Source organism: Eleutherodactylus coqui, chromosome 1 (assembly GCF_035609145.1).
Source record: "Eleutherodactylus coqui strain aEleCoq1 chromosome 1, aEleCoq1.hap1, whole genome shotgun sequence".
In the NCBI taxonomy this organism is placed as follows: Eukaryota; Metazoa; Chordata; class Amphibia; order Anura; family Eleutherodactylidae; genus Eleutherodactylus; species Eleutherodactylus coqui.
In genome coordinates, this window is record NC_089837.1 from 99,894,877 (window position 1) to 99,913,803 (window position 18,927).

Genomic DNA, 18,927 nt, shown 5'->3' on the forward strand with positions numbered 1-18,927 from the left:
GAGAAACCACGCAGATAAGTAGAACTGATAGACCTGATGAGGACTATTGTTGTTTTAACTCTCTTATTTCCAGAGAGCACAGATAAGGACCTCATTCACGCAGTAAGGCATACAGAGGTAGAGAAGTACCTAATAAACTCTTCTTTGTGCCCTATTACTGTTGTGTACTAGGTTGTAAGAAGCCATAATATTGTCATGTGCATGAGGCCTAAGGGAACATTGCCTGTCCCTGTATTATTTGGCATGTGTTACTCAAAAATGTCATTTTTTGTAAAATAACGTGCATCTTGACATCCATACTCATAGAATTTGATAATAAATTTGCTAACTTATTTTTCAGAACAAGGACGGCTGTGGCAAAGAGTGACTTATAGTTGACTTGTGAAAAAGGTAAAATGGTGGCTTCTTAAGCCTGCAGAGTTCAAGACACAACTAGAAGGAAGATGGTAACTATGGGACTTGCTTGACTCTAAGAACATCATGTAAACGCTGTCTTAATATATCTATATCATCCAATGGAGTCTGAAGCCAGTAATTGCTCCTTTACAACTCACGTCCCATCAGGATTAACATTTAAGACTTTCAGCCTTATTTCTTATATTCCCCTTTTTATTTTCGGCATTATATGTAATGTTTTGGCTCTTTGGATTTTTTGTTGCAAAAAGAAAGAATGGACAGTAACTACTCTTTTCATGAGGAACTTGATGATCGCCGACATCTTGGTTGTTTTGACCTTTCCATTCAGACTCTATGTTTTCTTACACAAATGGAACCTTGGAACTGAATTGTGTAAAGCCTTAAAGGGGTTGTCCTGCGGCAGCAAGTGGGTCTATACACTTCTGTATGGCCATATTAATGCACTTTGTAATATACATTGTGCATTAATTATGAGCCATACAGAAGTTATAAAAAGTTTTTTACTTACCTGCTCCGTTGCTGGCGTCCTCGTCTCCATGGTGCCGACTAATTTTCGCCCTCCGATGGCCAAATTAGCCGCGCTTGCGCAGTCCGGGTCTTCTGCTTTCTTCTATGGAGCCTTTCGTGCAGGATGCCGGCTCCGTGTAGCTCCGCCCCGTCACGTGCCGATTCCAGCCAATCAGGAGGCTGGAATCGGCAATGGACCGCACAGAAGAGCTGCGGTCCACGGAGGAAGAGGATTCCGGCGGCCATCTTCACAGGTAAGTATAGAAGTCACCGGAGCGCGGGGATTAAGGTAAGCGCTCCGGTAAGCTTTCTGTACGTCCCTGCATCGGGGTTGTCTCGCGCCGAACGGGGGGGGGTTGAAAAAAAAAAAAACCCGTTTCGGCGCGGGACAACCCCTTTAATGTCCTTGTATTTTGTGAATATGTACATGAGCATTTTCACTATCACAGCTATTGCTTTTGACCGATACTTGGCGATCAGACACCCGCTGAAATACAAAAGTTGGATATCACTCAGGAAGGCTTCTATCACTTGTTGTATCTTCTGGATTATATGCATCACAATTTGTATACTGAGAAATTTGGAAGACATAGAGTATGAATTTACCACATGTTTTCAGGACAGCACTCGTCCCTTTTTTTTGTCCCCAGTCTTTGTCATAGTTGGATTTCTCCTTCCCTTGCTAACTATAAGCTTTTGTTCTGGAAAGGTCATTATGACTCTAAGGGTCAGAACAAGAATGGATACTTACAAGCAATGTTCTGTCGAGAAAGCTGTGAAATTAGTTATTGCCAACTTAGTAAGTTTTATTATTTGCTTCTTGCCTATTCACATAGGATACACAATCCGTTTTGTAGCTGAAAGCCTCAGGATATCTTGTAACATACTTGAAAACATTAATGAGTTTATTCATGTGGAAAACCTCATAGCAAACTTAAATTGTGTTCTGGATTCAGTGATCTACTACTTTGCAGCCAGTGAATTTCAGGATATTCTTTTTAAACAGTTCACTTTATCTAAATGCAGATCTTCTTGTGTGCCATAAACCTACAAACAGTCAATTTGGGTAGATAGACATAACATAGCATTATGACTAAGGCCTCATGCACATAAATATATAATATGTTTGCTGTAGAGAGCAATAATATTCATAGACTGCATTCAAAGGCTTATATGGGGCATTGGTTTGTCTCCAAATTCCTCTGATTTCTGTTGAAGTATACAGAGATTTTTCTTCTGTTCGACTATGAATTTGGCAAAACAAAAATATTGTCTGCTAGAAGAGAAAAAGACTGTAATATGGAGCCACAGAGACTCGATGAACCTCAGTATAGCCTCCGTGCACACAGATTTTATGTAAATCAGACAATAGTCTAAGGACTCATTCATAAGGCCCAAGAGGCTTCACAGAAGCACATGGAGTCCCTACAGACAGTGGCATATTGTGGGGTTATTCTCTCCCAGAAGGAATGCTTCTATGGGAGGATAGTTCCATAATACAGCATCCGGTAAAGCATCCCAACATTTATTTTCTGTGGAGGTGTCCTCTACGTTCTACGTTCTATGGACGTCATGTCATCAGCATGCGTTGTGACATTATGACGTTACCTACGATCATGTGATCCATGTCACATGACCATAACCATAGGCCACGCCCCCTCAGTAATTTTGTTTATTTTATTTGTGACATTTATTATGCCCTCCAGCGTAAGTCACTTGTAAAATCACGCAATAACGTGATTACGAAACATGTATATGTATATATTCTTATACTGTGGAGATGCATTCCATGTTTTATTTCTAGCTGGACGTCATGACGCCGGCACGACTCCTGTTTAGCACTGCAACCTTTGAACAAGATGGTCTACATGTGACCTAGGTCACATGATACGATGACGCTGCGGGGTCATCAGAGTGCACGCCTCCTTTTTTCAGTGCCGTAACCTGAGTGTTTGAGACACGTGTGAGGTATTTTATACATTTTATAAAAATATGTATCATATATATGTGTATGTCGGCTTGAGAAAGGTATTTTTGATAGCACCGATACGCGTTGCCGCAATAAAGCTCCATTTAAACCTTGCATTCTGACATCCATGCGAATTGATACCTGTGGATGACACTCAGAGGAGGGGGCTCTTGCATATAATATCCCCCTCTTTCTCAAGTAAGTGTCCATTTATGATTCATTGCTTGCATTTGCACCTACCCTTTCATTTACTCCGCACTGCTTGAGCGCAGAACTTTTTTCTGACAATTGTGCCAACATTTTTTTTGTGTCAGACTAGTATGGAATTCCTACAGAAAAAACATAAATTACCTCTGTATATTGTTTTAATTGATAAGATCACTGCAAAAAACATCTTATTCAGAAAGAAAGGCCCTCTAACTCCCCTCTTCTATAATCCTGATTTTCCCCCCCGGCCTTGCAACTGAGGGATTCATAGGGTGGTCTGAGTCGGACGACACTAGAATCTACCAGATTTTGAACAGAAATAGGATACCTTCCTTTGCTGAACTTAAAGTTCTGTATCCAGAAGTCTTACTCTCATTGTTCTTATACATGCAACTTTTCCATTTTCTGTACACTAACATATCCAACTCTGCATTTACAGCCCCACTGACTCCATTTGTGACTCTATTCACTAAAATGTCGCTTCCGGTCAGATGCCTCTCACAAACTTATAGCGGGTTGATTGAGGGTCTATCCACTCAGGACCCCGTCTAATGGGCGCATGGGAAAATGAGCTCGCTACACCATAACACCAGATGAGTGCAGCAAAGCATTGCTACTGTCCCACAGGCTGCCCATGGCATGTAAAATCCAGGAAAAGAATTATAAACTAATAACAAGGTGGCATCAATGCCCAGCACTGCTACATCGTATATATCCATCTATCTCATCAAGCTGCTGGAGATGTGGCTTGGGCACTGGTACCATGCTGTACGTGTGGTGGGACTGTCCTTCACTGAGACCATTCTGGAACATAGTGTTCTCCACCTACACAAAGGTTACCAGACGATCTATTACAGCATCCTCTCAGATTGCCCTGCTCTCCATCCTCCCAGGATCCATCTCATCAATAAAGAAGGATAGCTTATGCCATTTCTTAACCGCAGCACGTGCTGTTATCCACAGACATTGGAAGACCCCACAAACACCAATGGAGGGGATGCTGTCTGAGGATTCAGACCTTGCAGAGAAATTTATAGCAATGTGGAGCTCTTGGTTAGAGTTTCAAAACACCACCGAGTTTCAGGCCATGTTAAACTAATCCCTAAGGCAGTGGGGATACTTCAGGGTACCTCCCCACCTCCCAATTCCGTCCTCTGATATGTGTCTGTTATTTTTTATTACATTTTTTTTGTTTAGCATTTATTTTCTCCTTTCTCTCTCCCACTCTCTCCTCCCTCTTTCTTTCTCTATCTGCTTTCTGATAAATTCTACTTCAGTTAGCAATACTAAACTTACTTAGAGTTTAATATAGCTATATTCATATTTGGAACTAAGATTGTACCTCCTTTTAGGATGTTAACATGGATTCTTAGTTATCTCTCTAATTATAATAACTACAGTAAAACTGATGCATAAATCAGGCAATGTGAAAGTTAAAACTGTTGATTTCATAAGTTCTAGGGGATTTTTCCCATCCTATTACAATATAATGTAAATATTAAAATCACATGTTAAGGTTACTATTTTCACACATTTGTATGCTCCCGCAAGACCTTTGTGCTATTGCTTATTTTATAATATTTGCAAAATTTTAATAACAACTGATTAAACATAAATGTTTTTTATTTTTATTTTATTTATTATAACATATAAAACCTTAAAGGGGTTGTATTAGTTGTTTTTTTTTTGTTTTTTTTTTCAAAATCATGTTCGCAACAAAATAACAAACAGACATATGTTCATCTCTCCTGGTTCCCAAGCCACCACTCTGGGTCTTCCACGTGACATCAGGTTCACTGGCTGCAGCAGCCAATGACAGAGCTTACCACTTGATCGCTGAGCTCTGTCATTGGCTACAGTAGCCTGTGACGTCCCGTATAGAGGATAACTTCAGCCTGTAAACAAACACTGAGTACGGAGACGGATTAGTGGCATTGTGGATACAGGGAACCGGGAGAGGTAAGATTATGTTTGTTGGTTATGCTGCTGATGGAGAATATGTTTTTGGAAAAGTAAAAACTATTCAGTCATCCCTTTTAATACTACATCGGTCATGTCAAAGAATAAATGAGTGAGGATGAAACTGGTTCATGATATATAAGTGTTATTTTGTTTACAATAACTATACCCAAAACTCTATAGTCCTATATCCCAAAGAAGATAAGGCACTTCATTCAGGGACTGGATAAACATTTGAGTATGGGATTTTCCCTTATAATCCTTTTTATCAGAGGATTAATCTGTGTCTTCTCCGAACATTATTCATGTATATAGAATCTTGTAACATGACTATATTTAAAAAAAAAGATGGGAGAGGGGTAGTGGGGAAAAGGGCCAAAAAAAGGGGATGGGGGGGGGGGGATAGAAAGCTTTCTTTTAACTTACTTCCAGTAAGGACTTAAACAGATGACCGTCTTTGCAGGACATTTTGCAGGATTAACAGAAGTAAACCCATTGATTGCATTGGCTTAATTTTCAAGACTGTGTTTCCCGCGCAATATTTCTATGCACAAGAAACAATAGGCTTTGCCTATCTTTCTCGCACATAGTTTTTATACATGTGAGAATAGATAGGTCTGCCTCTATTTTTCAGCTTTTTTTTCCTGCACGCAATAGCCCAAAGCTTAAACGGGCAAAAAAAATATAAGACTTTGGACTGGTTCATGCAGAAATACGCTCTGCAGTGGTGAGCGTATTTGTGCATACACCCGTCTGAAGAAGCTCTAATTCCCTAGAAGGACATAATTTGGCTAAGCCCAACACACAAAACTCTCCAGCATATAATCACCCATCAGTATGCGCTCTTGATACCCCGCAGTCAGATACAGACATTCTTTCATTGATTTTTTTGTATATGCCTTGGCAATGTTATATTAAACTTTTCTTAACTTTTGAAAAAGCGATGTACCTGTGTCTCCTTTTTAGCTGTCACCTGTAACTGTCATAAATAACCTAAATACGGTAGGGAAATGGTTGTATCCAGGTGTGCACAGTTGACTTAACCCCTGCTGCTTAGATCATATAGAGAAGTTTTCTGCTACTTGGTGTGTATTACATCTCACCCACGTCTATATAACCAACTATGGCCCAAATATGGACTCAATAAAGCATAATAGTTCAAATACATGATGATAAACATATGTATTAATGGACATTGCCACCAAGAATGAAATAAATGGATGGATGGAAATATGCTAATTGTTACAAGTGAACGTTTATTCCGAAGTTCTTAAAAGGTTAGGGCTAGAGATGAGCGAGCACCAAAATGCTCGGGTGCTCGTTGCTCGAGTCGAACTTTCCGCGATACTCGAGAGTTCGTTTCGAGTAACGAACCCCATTGAAGTCAATGGGCAACTCGAGCATTTTTGTATATGACCCATGCTCCGCTAAGGTTTTCATTTGTGAAAATCTTCAAAACCTACGAAAGTGATGGAAACGACACAGATACGGATAGGGCAGGCGAGGGGCAACATGCTGGGCTGCATCTCAGGTTCCCAGGTCCCACTATTAAGCCACAATAGCGGCAAGAGTGTGCCCCCCCCTAACAATTTTTACTTCGGACAAACCCTCATTAGCACGGCACACCTTAACTAAGCACCACACTACCTCCAACCAAGCACAAGCACTGCCTGCAGGACACACCGCTGCCTCTTCTGCTGGGTTGCATACTGCCCAACTCTCCCCCCCACATGACCCTGCGTCCGCAGCGCACACAAGAGTGTCCCTGCGCAGCCTTCAGCTGCCATCATGCCACACGCTGGCCGCATAGCCACACCACCCTCATGTCTAATTATAAGTGCGTCTGCCATGAGGAGGAACCGGAGGTACACACTGCAGAGGGATGGCAGGGCCAGGTAGCGACCCTCTTTAAAAGGGGCGGGGCCATAGCCCACAATGCTGTAGAGAATCGATGAGAAATTGACGTTCGATCTTCATTCCAATCATGTGCCACCTCCGTCAGGAGCTGCAAACGTGGGCATGAGTTACATAGCTACAGGGAATCCATGTGCCCACACAGTATTCATTCTGTCTAGGTGTTGCATAGCTCAATCGACACCGCAAGGGGAAAGCCATCTGCACTCTGCCCCCTACCCAAGTCATTCAGTGTCTTTGTGCCAGACAGGTCAAACACCGCGATGGGAACTAAGTGTGCACTAACAGCATAGGTGGGTTCTAGGCAACTCAAGACATGAACAATAAATAAATCAGAGCGGCCAAACATGGCAGACTTTCACCGCACCGACAACATAGGCCTCGGCCCACAGCTTCAGCAATCGTAGGCATGAAGCAGACTTCGATGCTAGTTCATCTGCGACGGGCTCATTAAATCAGTTAGCTTTCCTTTCACCGCTCCAATGACTGGATTAGTAGGAAAAAGCTCCACAGCCCCAACCTGGCGTACTTGCACTTCCCCCAGGACATAGGCCTCAGTCCACACCCTCAGCAAACGCGGGCATGAAGCGGACTTCAATGCTAGTTCCTCTGTGGCAGGCTCAGTAAATCAGTTACCTTTCCTTTCACCGCTCCAATGACTGGATTAGCCAGGAAAAAGCTCCACAGCCCCAACCTGGTGCAGTTGCAGTTCCCCCGGGACATAGGCCTCGGCCAACAGCTTCAGCAATCGTAGGCAGGAAGCGGACTTTCACTGCACCCAGGAAATAGGCCTCTGCACAAATCCTCAGCAATCGCAGGCCTACAGCGTACACAAGTGCTAGCGTAGCTGTGAACGTCTCATTAGTGCTGTATCTCTCCTCTTGTTTGTCTCAATGCAGTGCCCCGGATAGCTGAGGTAACGTGAGATAAAGTACAGGTGGGCTTCGGCCAACACTGCATGCCCGAGTCAGACTGGGTTTTTTTAATTAAAAGTCACAAGCAGGTACAACTCGGCTATGGGAAGTCTGTGTGCACCCACAGCATGGGTGGCTCCCTGGAACCCACCGACGGTACATAAATAAATCCCATTGCCGTGCCCCGGACAGCTGAGCAAACGTCAGATAAAATACAAGTGGGCTTCGGCCCACACTGCATGCCCGAGTGAGACTGGGTTTTTTTCATTAATAGTCACAGGCAGGTACAACTCCGCTATTGGAAGTCTGTGTGGACCCACAGCATGGGTGGGTCCCAGGAAGCCACCGACAGTACATTAATAAATCCCATTGCAGTGCCCTCGATAGCTGAGCTAACGTGAGATCAAATACAGGTTGGCTTCGGTCCACACTCCATACCCTAGTCAGTCTGGGTTGTTTTTTTTAGGGCCAGATACGTAGAACACCGCGATGGGAAAACTTAGTGCACCCATACTATGCACATACCCCTGTAATATTCCTGTAGCAAAGGTATAAGCTGACCCCACTAACAGTTATGTTGCAGAAGTTTAGGGAGACACCAGTAACATTTCTGTAGTTACAGTATAGACACACCCCAGTAACATTTCCGTAGCAGCAGTATAGGCAGAGCCCATTATTAGTAACATTTCAGTGGTAACAGTATAGACAGAACCCTGAGCAAAATTTCCGTAGCAGCAGTATAGGCATAGCCCAGTATTACTAACATTTCAGTAGTAACAGTATAGACAGACCCCAGTAACATTTCTGTAGTAACAGTATAGGCAGACCCCAGTAACATTTGTGCAGCAGCAGTATAGGCAGACCCCTGTACATTTGTGTAGCAGCAGTATAGACAGACCCCTGTAACATTTCTGCAGCTGAAGTATAGGCAGCCCCCGATAACATTTCTGCAGCTGAAGTATAGGCAGACCCCTGTAACATTTTTGCAGCTGAAGTATAGGCAGACCCTTGTAACATTAATGCAGTTACTCTCCTCTCCTTTGGCCCAAACAAGTTTCTCAGATAACTGTGGTAACACGAGAGAAAATGCATGATGTGCATTGCTGATCACCTGACCCCAAGCAGGAGGAGGAAGTGGCCTTACAAGGCCAAGAAACCATGACCAGGACCCGCTGTAGCCTGTGTAGAAAGGATGTGAGCGGGCCCTTGGCCAGGCTCGGTCCCAGCAAATACCTTGTGAGACCCAAGATGCTGCAACTGACATAGCAATGGACAGTCCATGTGCCCACACAGTATTCATTCTGTCTAGGTGTCGGATAGCTCTAGCGACACCGCAAGGGGAAAGGCATCTGGACTATGCACCTTACCCAAATCACTCAGTCAGTCACTTTGTGCAGGACAGGGAAATCACCGCTATGGGAAGTCTGTGTGTACCCACAGCATAGGCGAGTCGAAGGAACCGAAAGGCAGCATTAAATATGAAGGAATCAGACTGCCCAAACATGGCAGACTTAAAGTGCGCCAAAGCCATAGGCCTCTGCCCACACCCTTAGCAATCGCGGGCATAGAGCGGACTCCGATGCTAGTACAGCAGTGAACGTCTCATTAATGCAATTATGCTCCTCTCCTTTGGCCAAAATGAGTTTCTCAGATAACTGTGGTAACACAAGAGAAAATTCATGGTGCGCATTGCTGATCCCCTGACTCCAAGCAGGAGGAGGAGGTGGCCTTACAAGGCCAAGAAACCATGACCAGGGCCCGCTGTAGCCTGTGTGGGAAGGATGTGAGCGGGCCCTTGGACAGGCTCGTCCAAGCAAACACCTTGTGAGACCCAAGGTGTCGCGACTGACATAGCAATGGAAAGTCCATGTGCCCACACAGTATTCATTCTGTCTAGGTGTCGGATAGCTCTATCCACTTTGCAAGGGAAAAGCCATCTGCACTATACACCCTACCCAAGTCAGTCAGTGACTTTGTGCCAGACAGGTAAATCACCGCTATGGGAAGTCTTTGTGCACCCACAGCGTAGGCGAGCCGAAGATACTCAAAGACAGTAATAAACATGAAGAAATGATAGTGCCCAAACATGCCAGACTTTGACTGTGCCGAGTACATAGGCCTCTGCACACACCCTCAGCAATCCTGGGCATAGAACAGTCTCCGATGCTAGTACAGCTGTGAAGGTCTCATCAATGCAGTAACGCTCCTCTTCTTTGGCCCAAACCAGTGTCTCAGATAACTGTGGTAACACAGGAGAAAATACATGATGCCCAGTGCTGATCCCCTGACCCCAAGCAGGAGGAGGAGGTAGCATTACAAGCCCAAGACACCATGACCAGGACCCGCTATAGTCTGTGTGGGAAGCACATTAGCGGACCCAGGGTCAGGCTCGGTTCTAAGCCTCCACCTTTGTGACCCAAGGTGCCGTGAGTTACATAGCAATGGGAAATCCATGTGCCGCAACATAGATAGCTCAACACTGGAAGGGGCAGTCTTTGAGTTCCTTGGCCTAGCCTATGCTGTAAGTGCACAAAGATGGTATTACACAGGAAGAAATCGGAGTGCCCAACCATGGGAGAGTTTTGCCCCGCCAAGCAACTTGGCCTCGGCCAGCAATTCTGGCCTAGTCAGTCACTGTATTATTTGTGCCACATTGGTAAAACACTGCAATGGGAAGACTTAAGGCACCCATAGTATAGACAACCGCTGTAACAAAGGTATAAACAGACCCCAGGAACATCTCTGTAGCAGCAGTATAGGCAGACCCCTGTAACATTTTTGTAGCTGCAGTATAGGCAGACCCCAGTACCATTTCTGTAGTGGAAGTATAGACAGACGCCAGGAAAATTTCTCTAGCAGCAGTATACGCAGACCCCTGTAACATTTATGTAGCAGAAGCATATGCAGACCCCAGTACCATTTTTGTAGCAGCAGTATAGGCTGTGAGGAAGGAGGAGCAGCGGCCAGAGGATTCAGAGTTTCAGCAGTGGACTGCGTAGAAGACTGTGTGCCCGATACATTGCTGGATGCATTCTCTGCCATCCACGACAGGACCTGTTCACACTGCTCTGTTTGCAATAAAGGTCTACCACGTGGACCCATAAATTGTGATATGAAGCTGGGGACCCCATAAACTTGCCTCTCTCCTAAACCCGCAGCAGCCGGCTGGGATACACCTGGATCAGGAACTTGGCCTGTGCCCACACCCTCACTTGGAACTCCGCATCCTCGCCCGCATCCACATCCTCGACCCCTACCCCTACCCCTCAGCATGGTGGATTACGAATAGAGCAGACACAGACCGTTGTAAATAATTATGGAATTATATGCGTACACTTTCACGCAGAGAGCGGAATCGTAACGCTAACTCCAGGCAGAAAAAAATGTAGGCCGCAAACAGGCCTAGCAATGCAATAGTGATGCTCAAAAACTCCGACCAGGCACCCAGTAAAATGCAGACGGTCAGAGGTCGCCCAACGAAGGAGCTTTTTTGGTTTTTTTTAAAAAAAAGAAGACAGGCTATATACTGTGTATATCACTTTCCCTCTATCAGTCACTGTGGCCATATGATGTGCGTCTCTAGTTCACTGCAGACACAGGCCGGTGTAAATAATCTTGGAATTATGTGCGCAGTCTTTGTCGCTGAGAGCAGTATAGTAAGGCAAACTCCAGGCAGAAAAAAATAGTCAGGAAGGCCACAAACAGGCCTAAGTGCAATAGTGATGGACTACAAATCCCATCAGACAACCTGTAAAATGCACACGGTCACAGATAGCCGTTAGAAGGAGCTTTTATTTTAAAAAAATTTTTGAAAAAGAATACCAGCTATATAGCGTGTATATGACTTTCCCTCTATCAGGGGCTGTCGCCGTACGCTGTGCATGAAGTAGACAGCAGACACAGAGCGGTGTAAAAAATTTTGGAATTATTGGGGTACATTTGGAGGCTGGCAGCGGTATTGTAACGCTAACTGCAGCCAGAAAAAAAATTATACAGAAGGCTGCAAACCGGCCTAGCTGTGCAATAGTGATGGACTACAACTCCCATCAGACAACCTGTAAAATGCACACGGTCACAGGTAGCCCTAAGCAGGACCGTTGGGGTTCTTGTACACAGGATCCTACACTACCACTCTCCCTATCTCAGCAACGCTGTCCCTATACTATGTAGTACAGACTGCAACCTGAGAACGCTATAGCTGTAATGGGGCTGCACGCCATAAAAATATGCAAAACTGCTACCAGCAGCCATAACAGTAATGCACATGGTCAGATATGGCCCTAAGAAGGACCGTTGGCGTTCTTGTACACAGGATCCTACACTAACACTTTCCCTATAGCAGCACCAGCACTGTCCCTGATCTCTCCCAGTGTGTGACTGTGGCGAGCCGCGGGCGGCTCCACTTTAAATACTCGGGGGTCACTTGATCTCGCCAGGCACTCACTGCAGGGGAGTGGGATAGGGCTGGAACATCACAGGAGGAAGTTGTAATGCCTTCCCTGCGTTTCTATTGGCCAGAAAATGGCGCAAAACTTTCAGGGAAGGAAATGGAATTGACTCGAACATCGCATGGTGCTCGCCTCAAGTAACGAGCATCTCAAGTACCCTAATACTCTAACGAGCATCAAGCTTGGACGAGTACGCGCGCTCATCTCTAGTTAGGGTGTTTTTGGTAGTGGGATCCACCAACTGTTCTATATTCCACAAGCCACCATATACCTCTGTATGAAGTCAGAGGTTCCATAGAAGTCAATCGGGGCTGTTATAGCAAGTTTGTCCTTTTTGAGCTAGTGAGTGATAAATAGAATGTATTTTATAAGGTGCAAATATTGATCTGTCAGACTGTGAGACAGGAAACCAGATTGATATGATCTAAATCATTTTCTAATTTATCTGCACATTAAAATGTTGCTGTTGCAGATTCCACAAATAGATCTATTTAACCCCCACGCAACAAGTAATGAGTTCAAATCATGCAAAGAAAACTTTTGTAATGCCATCATTCACTTGGTTGGTGTTTTCTTGCAAACTGCAACATTTCTTCTTAAAAATGAGAAGTTACTTGTGGTTTTGCCGATCTCCATCAGGCTTAAACTCCCAGCTTAGTAGTTTTTTACATAGAGATTTATTGGTTGCTGACCATCTCTTGCAGATTCACAGGAGAGCAGGAAATTAATACAACCTCCTGTTTCAAACACGTTTTTTATCATAATAATCTTTATTATGAAGTATCTTTCTTCTTTTTTCTTCACATACCACAGGAAATGAGTGTGATTTGGAAATGAATCTTTAGCAACATGTGAAGTTCATTGTGGCTATGTTTTCCGGAAACTACAGACCATGGGTATCCTGAAGGGGGAAGATGCATGCGAGGTGATATGAGGCCAATCTGCCAAGTAAATGTGGGAAGAGAATATGGACTTTCACATTTTTCTTAAAAGTAACATAGCATGTAAGGCTGAAAAAAGACATATGTCCATCCAGTTCAGCCTATTACCCCCCAGTGTGGATCCAGAAATCTATTTAGGAAACTTCATGCATGATTTTTGGTGTTTAACTTTGATTACTATTACAGTAGTGCCTTAACTTACGAGTTTAATCCATTCCGAAACGGAACTCTTAAGCTGGAAAACTCGTATGTCAAGGCATTTTTCCCCATTAAAATGCAAGTTCCAATGCATTTCAATGGGGAAACTAACTACAAGTTAAAAAAAAAAATCAATACTCACCTCCCGCCGGCATTCCTCGGTGATCTGCGGCACTGCTGCAGGCTGTCACTCCGTCCTCCACGCCGAGAGAGCATCGCTTTCTGGATGAGGATCTTGAATGCCCCGCCTCTAGCAAGCTAATGCCATGATTGGTTTACTCAGCGCCGCGTCAGCCAATGAAAGCCAGCACTGGGTTAACCAATCACAGCCGCTCAATGATGTCCATCGCGAGGATGAAACGCCGGTGACAGGTGAGTATAGCTTCCCCCCTGAGCCTCAGCTTGTGAGTTTTTTTACTTCGTGAGAGATCCTGCTCGCAAGTCAAAAAACTCGCAAGCTTAGGCACTCGCATCCTGAGGTACCATTGTATATGTATCATATATGGAAAGCAAATTATAATCTAGGAGATTACATGAAGAGTATTCTATTACCAGGTTGTGTAGAATTATACCAGACTCAGTAAGGTTATGTTCACATCTGTATTCAGAGCCTCCATTTGGATGTTCCTTTGCAGATCTGGCATAAAATGCCAGAAGAAAAAGTCATGCATGCAGGAGTTCTTTGTCTGGTAAAATGCCAGACAGCTGTAAGGAAACCAAATAGATTCCATTATAGTTAATAGGGTCTGTTCGATGCCATTTGGTTCCATCATAAAACAGATCTGTGTGGCAAGGGCATTGCTCTTTCCTACTCCCATAATGGAGCAGGAAAACGGAACTCCCGAACGCAGCTGTGGACATGGCATAGAGAGAGGAATTTGGGATTGGAGGGATTAGATGGTGAATGCAGTTCCGATAGATAACTGTTTGCTGCTAGAGATGAGCAAACGTACTCGGTAAGGGCGATTTCGCAATCGAGCACAGAGATTTTCGAGTACTTCACTACTCGGGTGAAAAGTACTCGGGGGCGCTGTGGGTGAGCGGGGGGTTGCAGCGGGGAGTGGGGGGGGGAGAGGGAGAGAGAGGGGGCTCCCCCCTGTTCCCCGCTGCTACCCCCACTCCCCTCTGCAACCCCCCGCCCCACAGCGCACCCGAGTACTTTACGGATATAAACTTTTAACTTTTTTTTTACTTTTTAACTTTATATGATCACCGTTATCCGATGGATAACGGTGATCATATGACTGGAAACCGCATACAGCGGTCCCCAGTCATATCTCCCTGCACTCGGCTAACTGTGACAGCCGGGTGCAGGGAGATTTTGAATTTGCTGGGCTCGCTGGCCTTCTGCACATGCGCGCCCCATCGGCACATCGCAGAAGCCAGCGGGGGGTCCGGAGACCGGCCGGAGGACATGGAGGAAGCGGGGTGAGTATTTTCACCACCCCTCATGGATCCGATCCGATGAGGGGAGGTGAAACTTTTCTTTTTTTACATTTTTCTTCACTTTTCCGCGATCGCCGTTATCCATTGTATAACGGCGATTGCGGTACCGCTGACATCTCCTGCCTCCCGGCTGCCTCCCCGTAAGGGGGGATGAAGTTACGTACCCAAGGTCCCCGGATTTGTTCCCTGATGGGATGTTCATCAAATGGACCTTACCCCAGCTTCTGCGCATGCGCCCGTCAGCATGATGGTGGACACATGCGCAAAAGTGAAAGATTGCCCAAGAAATTTAAAATCTCCCTGTTGCTGGCTACCAAAGGTAGCCAAGAGCCTAGAGATGTCACGGGGAGCCGCGGTATGCGGTTACTGGTCACGTGATCGCCGTTATCCAATGCATAATGGCGATCACGTAAAAGTTCTTTAAAAAGTGGCAGTTTCATCTCCCCTCACCGATGCGATCGGTGAGGGGAGATGAAACATCTTCTCGGAGGCTTCCGCATTTGAATCCAGATGCGATTATCCTCCATGGACCCTTCCGGCTGCTGCGCATGCGCCCGCCGGCGAAATGCCAGACACATTCGCAGAAGACGGAGACCCAGGAAATTTTAAATCTCCTTGCTCCCAGCGACCAACGGTCGCTGAGTGCTTGGAGCAGTGACCGGCGGCCCCGTTGAGCAGTCCTCGGTCATGTGATAAAGTAGCGATCTAACATTAGGCCGGTCACACAAGATCGGAGAGGAATTACGGATTCTGCATGCGCTTGATCAGCGGTTATCCACGGATCAATTGCATGCATTGGATTACACAATTCCCCCCAATTAGTGGGTCGGAATTACGTAATCCACTCGCAGAAACAGAACACGGCATGCTATATTTTACCGCGGATATCCGCGACCTAGAGCCCATTGTGCTCTATGACCGCGGATATACCCGCAGCCCATGTGCAAACACATTGTGAACGGGCTGCGAGTACCCGGGCCATCTCTAAGCAACGACGCGGGAAATAAAAACAAAAAATGGTGTACTGCGCATGACCGTCTGTGTGAGTAGGCAGTTATGCGCAGTACATTACACAGTCGTACGCAGGATCACAGCTGGGCTCATAGATGGGATCCGCTGCGGGCCTCCGCAAGCGGATTCTGCATACGGCCGTGTGAGCCCGGCGTTATTCAGACCGCTACCTGTAATCCGTAATTTACAAGAAGCCCCTGGAACGCTCGCCTTCCTGCAGTTCCAGGAGCACCTTGTTGAGCGCCTTCAGTGCGAGACCGCTGCACCGCAGCAAGATTACAAAGCCTCACAGAGCGCCACTTTTTACACCCCATCCCTGCCACTGAAGTCAAGAAATACCCCCAAAAAGCATGAGAGGAGGGGGGATACCCGGTTTTCCTGCCCCATGTGCCCAACCCAACCAGCCTCCGTAATTACCCCTGTCTTCGGACATAAAACGCAGTTTATATTATTACCTTTATCTAATATTTAGGGAATGCCAAGAAATGGGGGGTGGGGGGGGGTTATTTTTAGGAAGTCAATTTTTTTTCCGTATAAGTGGGCAATGGGGCCTGGATTTTATTCAGTTCTGCCCTGAAATCCAGCGGGCATTCCCTCCATTATGGGCCTAGCCATGTGTCCTGTAAGTAGATTAGGGCCACAATGGGTATGTTTCTGAAACGGAACAAACAGGGGTATCCATTTTGGGGTGAAAGTCTTCATTCATATATGTACTGTACAAAAAAAACTGCTTTTAAAATGACAGAATTACCAAAAAAATGAAAATCGTAATTTTTTTCCTTCGGCTTGGCTTAGATTCATTTAAAAACTGTGAAGTCAAAAAAGTCATCGTACCCATAGATAAATTTGTTAAGGGGTTTACTTTTCAAAATGGGGTTACTTGTGGGCGTTCTCCATCGTTTTGGTCACTCAATGGCTCTACAAGTGTGCAATAGGGCCTAAATCTCCTTCAAGCAAAATTTCTGTTCCGAAAGCCACCGGTTGCTCCTTTCATTTTGGGCCCCATTGTGCATACAGACGTAATACTAGGGCCACAATGGGTATGTTTCTGAGCACGGGACAAACAGGCGTATCCATTCTGGGGTGCAAATCCTCATTTTCTTGTGTACTATAGAAAAAACTCCTGTCTTTAAAATGACATATTTGCAAAAATATGAAATTTTAGTTTTTCTCTTCTAAATTGCATTGACTCCTAAAAAACCCTGTGAGGTTAAAACACTCATGACACCCCTCACTGAATACGATAAGGGGTGTAGTTTTTAAAATGGGGTCATTTGTGGGGGTATCATTTTGACTCCTATGAACCTTTCCAATCTTGGCTTGGTGTAGGAAAACAAAGTGTTCCTCAAAATTCTGAAAAGTAATGTTAAATTTGTACGTCTCCTAAATAGTTTAAAAAAAACGAAAGTTTTTCCAATGTGCGCCCAAAATAAAGTAAACGGATGGAAATATATATCTTAGCAAAAATTTCTATATTATGTTTGCACATATTTGAGATATTGCAGTTGGAAATGTGAAAAAATGACGATTTTTTCAAAATTTTCCCAATTTTGGCGCTTTTAATAAATAAACACAAATTCTATCGGTGTTTTTTTTCTTTTTTTTTTTTTTTTAAATATTTTTTATTGGGTTTTACAAGATAAGTAATAATTAAAGATGAGCGAACGTGTCCGTTACGGACACATCCGCACCCGGACACCGGCTTTGCCGAACACTGCAGTGTTCGCGCGTAAAGGTCCGGGTGCCGCCGGGGGGCGGGGAGATGCGCGGCGGCGCGGGCGGCAGTAGCGGGGAACAGGGGGGAGCCCTCTCTCTCTCCCTCTCCCCTCCACTCCCCGCCGCACCCCCCCGCGCTGCCACGGCGGCCCCCGAACTTTTTCGCCCGAACACTGAAGTGTTCGCAAAGTTCGGTGTTCGGGCGAAAAAGGGGCGGGGCCGAACGTGTTCGCTCATCTCTAGTAATAATGCAAAAAGACACCGCAATAATTACATAGTCCTGCACGGTTACCGCGCATTTGCAAAAGAAAACAGAGATGCGGTGAGTTTCATCATACAATAACAATAGTACTGAACAATTGTGGTTTTGGTATACAGAGATTATAAAGAAAAAACCCCATTTGGGATTATGAGAGAACATTTTTTTTTTTTTTTAACAAAAGGACATTAAAACTTTGTAACCTTAGTGCGGTCCTCTTTCATCCCGAAGAAATTGTGTATCTATACAGAGTTTGGGAGTAATCTCGGTTAGGGGGTAGAAGAAACGTATTTTAGCCAGGGGTTCCACATGTGAAAGAAGCCAGGCATTTTTTCACCCGACCGAGCCAAAATCTTTTCATAAGAACAATGTTCCGACATTATATCAAAAACCTCTGCCCCAGTTGGAGGAAGTGCGGTTCTCCATTTTCTAAGTGTAGCTAGTTTAGCAACCATGAGTAGGTGACATATCAGTTTCCTTTTTGGAATTGGGATAGAGTTGTTGTTTAATAACAGCAACGCTAATTCCGGGGTTTTAGGAATTGTACAAGTGGACAATTTCCGACTGATGTGGAATATTTCTGTCCAAAATGTCTGAATAAGTGGACAGGACCACAGTAGGTGGACTAGGGTGCCCTCCTGTCCGCAATTTCTCCAACAATGCCCATCAGACCTGGGGAAATATCTAGCCAACTTAGCAGGCGTGTAGTACCATCTAGTTAGTGTTTTATAATGGGTCTGAAGGAGGTTGGCAGATAGTGTGGATTTGTTTGCCCAGGTAAAGGATTGTAGCCACTGATCTGCGGAGAATGATTTTTTTAGGTCAAATTCCCAATTTAGTAGGTGGATTTTCTTTTTTGTGCCTAGATCCCCTGAGAGAATGTTATAAAACTTCCTTGTCAAGGAGGCGTTAGGAGAGCTACCCCTGGAGAGGGGGACAATTAGTTTATTGGGTAGGAAGCACTTATCTGGAAAGGGCACTGACAACAGAGAACGCATTTGGAAGTATGAGTACACCTCTC

The 18,927-nt window shown here is 44.9% G+C and overlaps 1 protein-coding gene across 1 annotated transcript; it reads left to right on the forward strand.

Annotated features, from left to right (window-relative positions):
* Nucleotides 1-433: 433 nt before the first annotated feature.
* On the forward strand, nucleotides 434-2,886 carry LOC136610156 (G-protein coupled receptor 35-like). The gene is made up of 2 exons (XM_066589405.1): nucleotides 434-795; nucleotides 1,320-2,886. The coding sequence occupies exons 1-2, from the start codon at nucleotides 516-518 to the stop codon at nucleotides 1,967-1,969; spliced, it is 930 nt and encodes a 309-aa protein (XP_066445502.1). The 5' UTR covers nucleotides 434-515; the 3' UTR covers nucleotides 1,970-2,886.
* Nucleotides 2,887-18,927: the final 16,041 nt, after the last annotated feature.

Coding starts and splice junctions, on each gene's coding strand:
- LOC136610156 (XM_066589405.1), top strand. CDS start 516: ATGGAGTCTGAAGCCAGTAATTGCTCCTTTACAACTCACGTCCCATCA. Junction 796..1,319: donor TGGAACTGAATTGTGTAAAG/CCTTAAAGGGGT, acceptor GCGGGACAACCC/CTTTAATGTCCTTGTATTTT.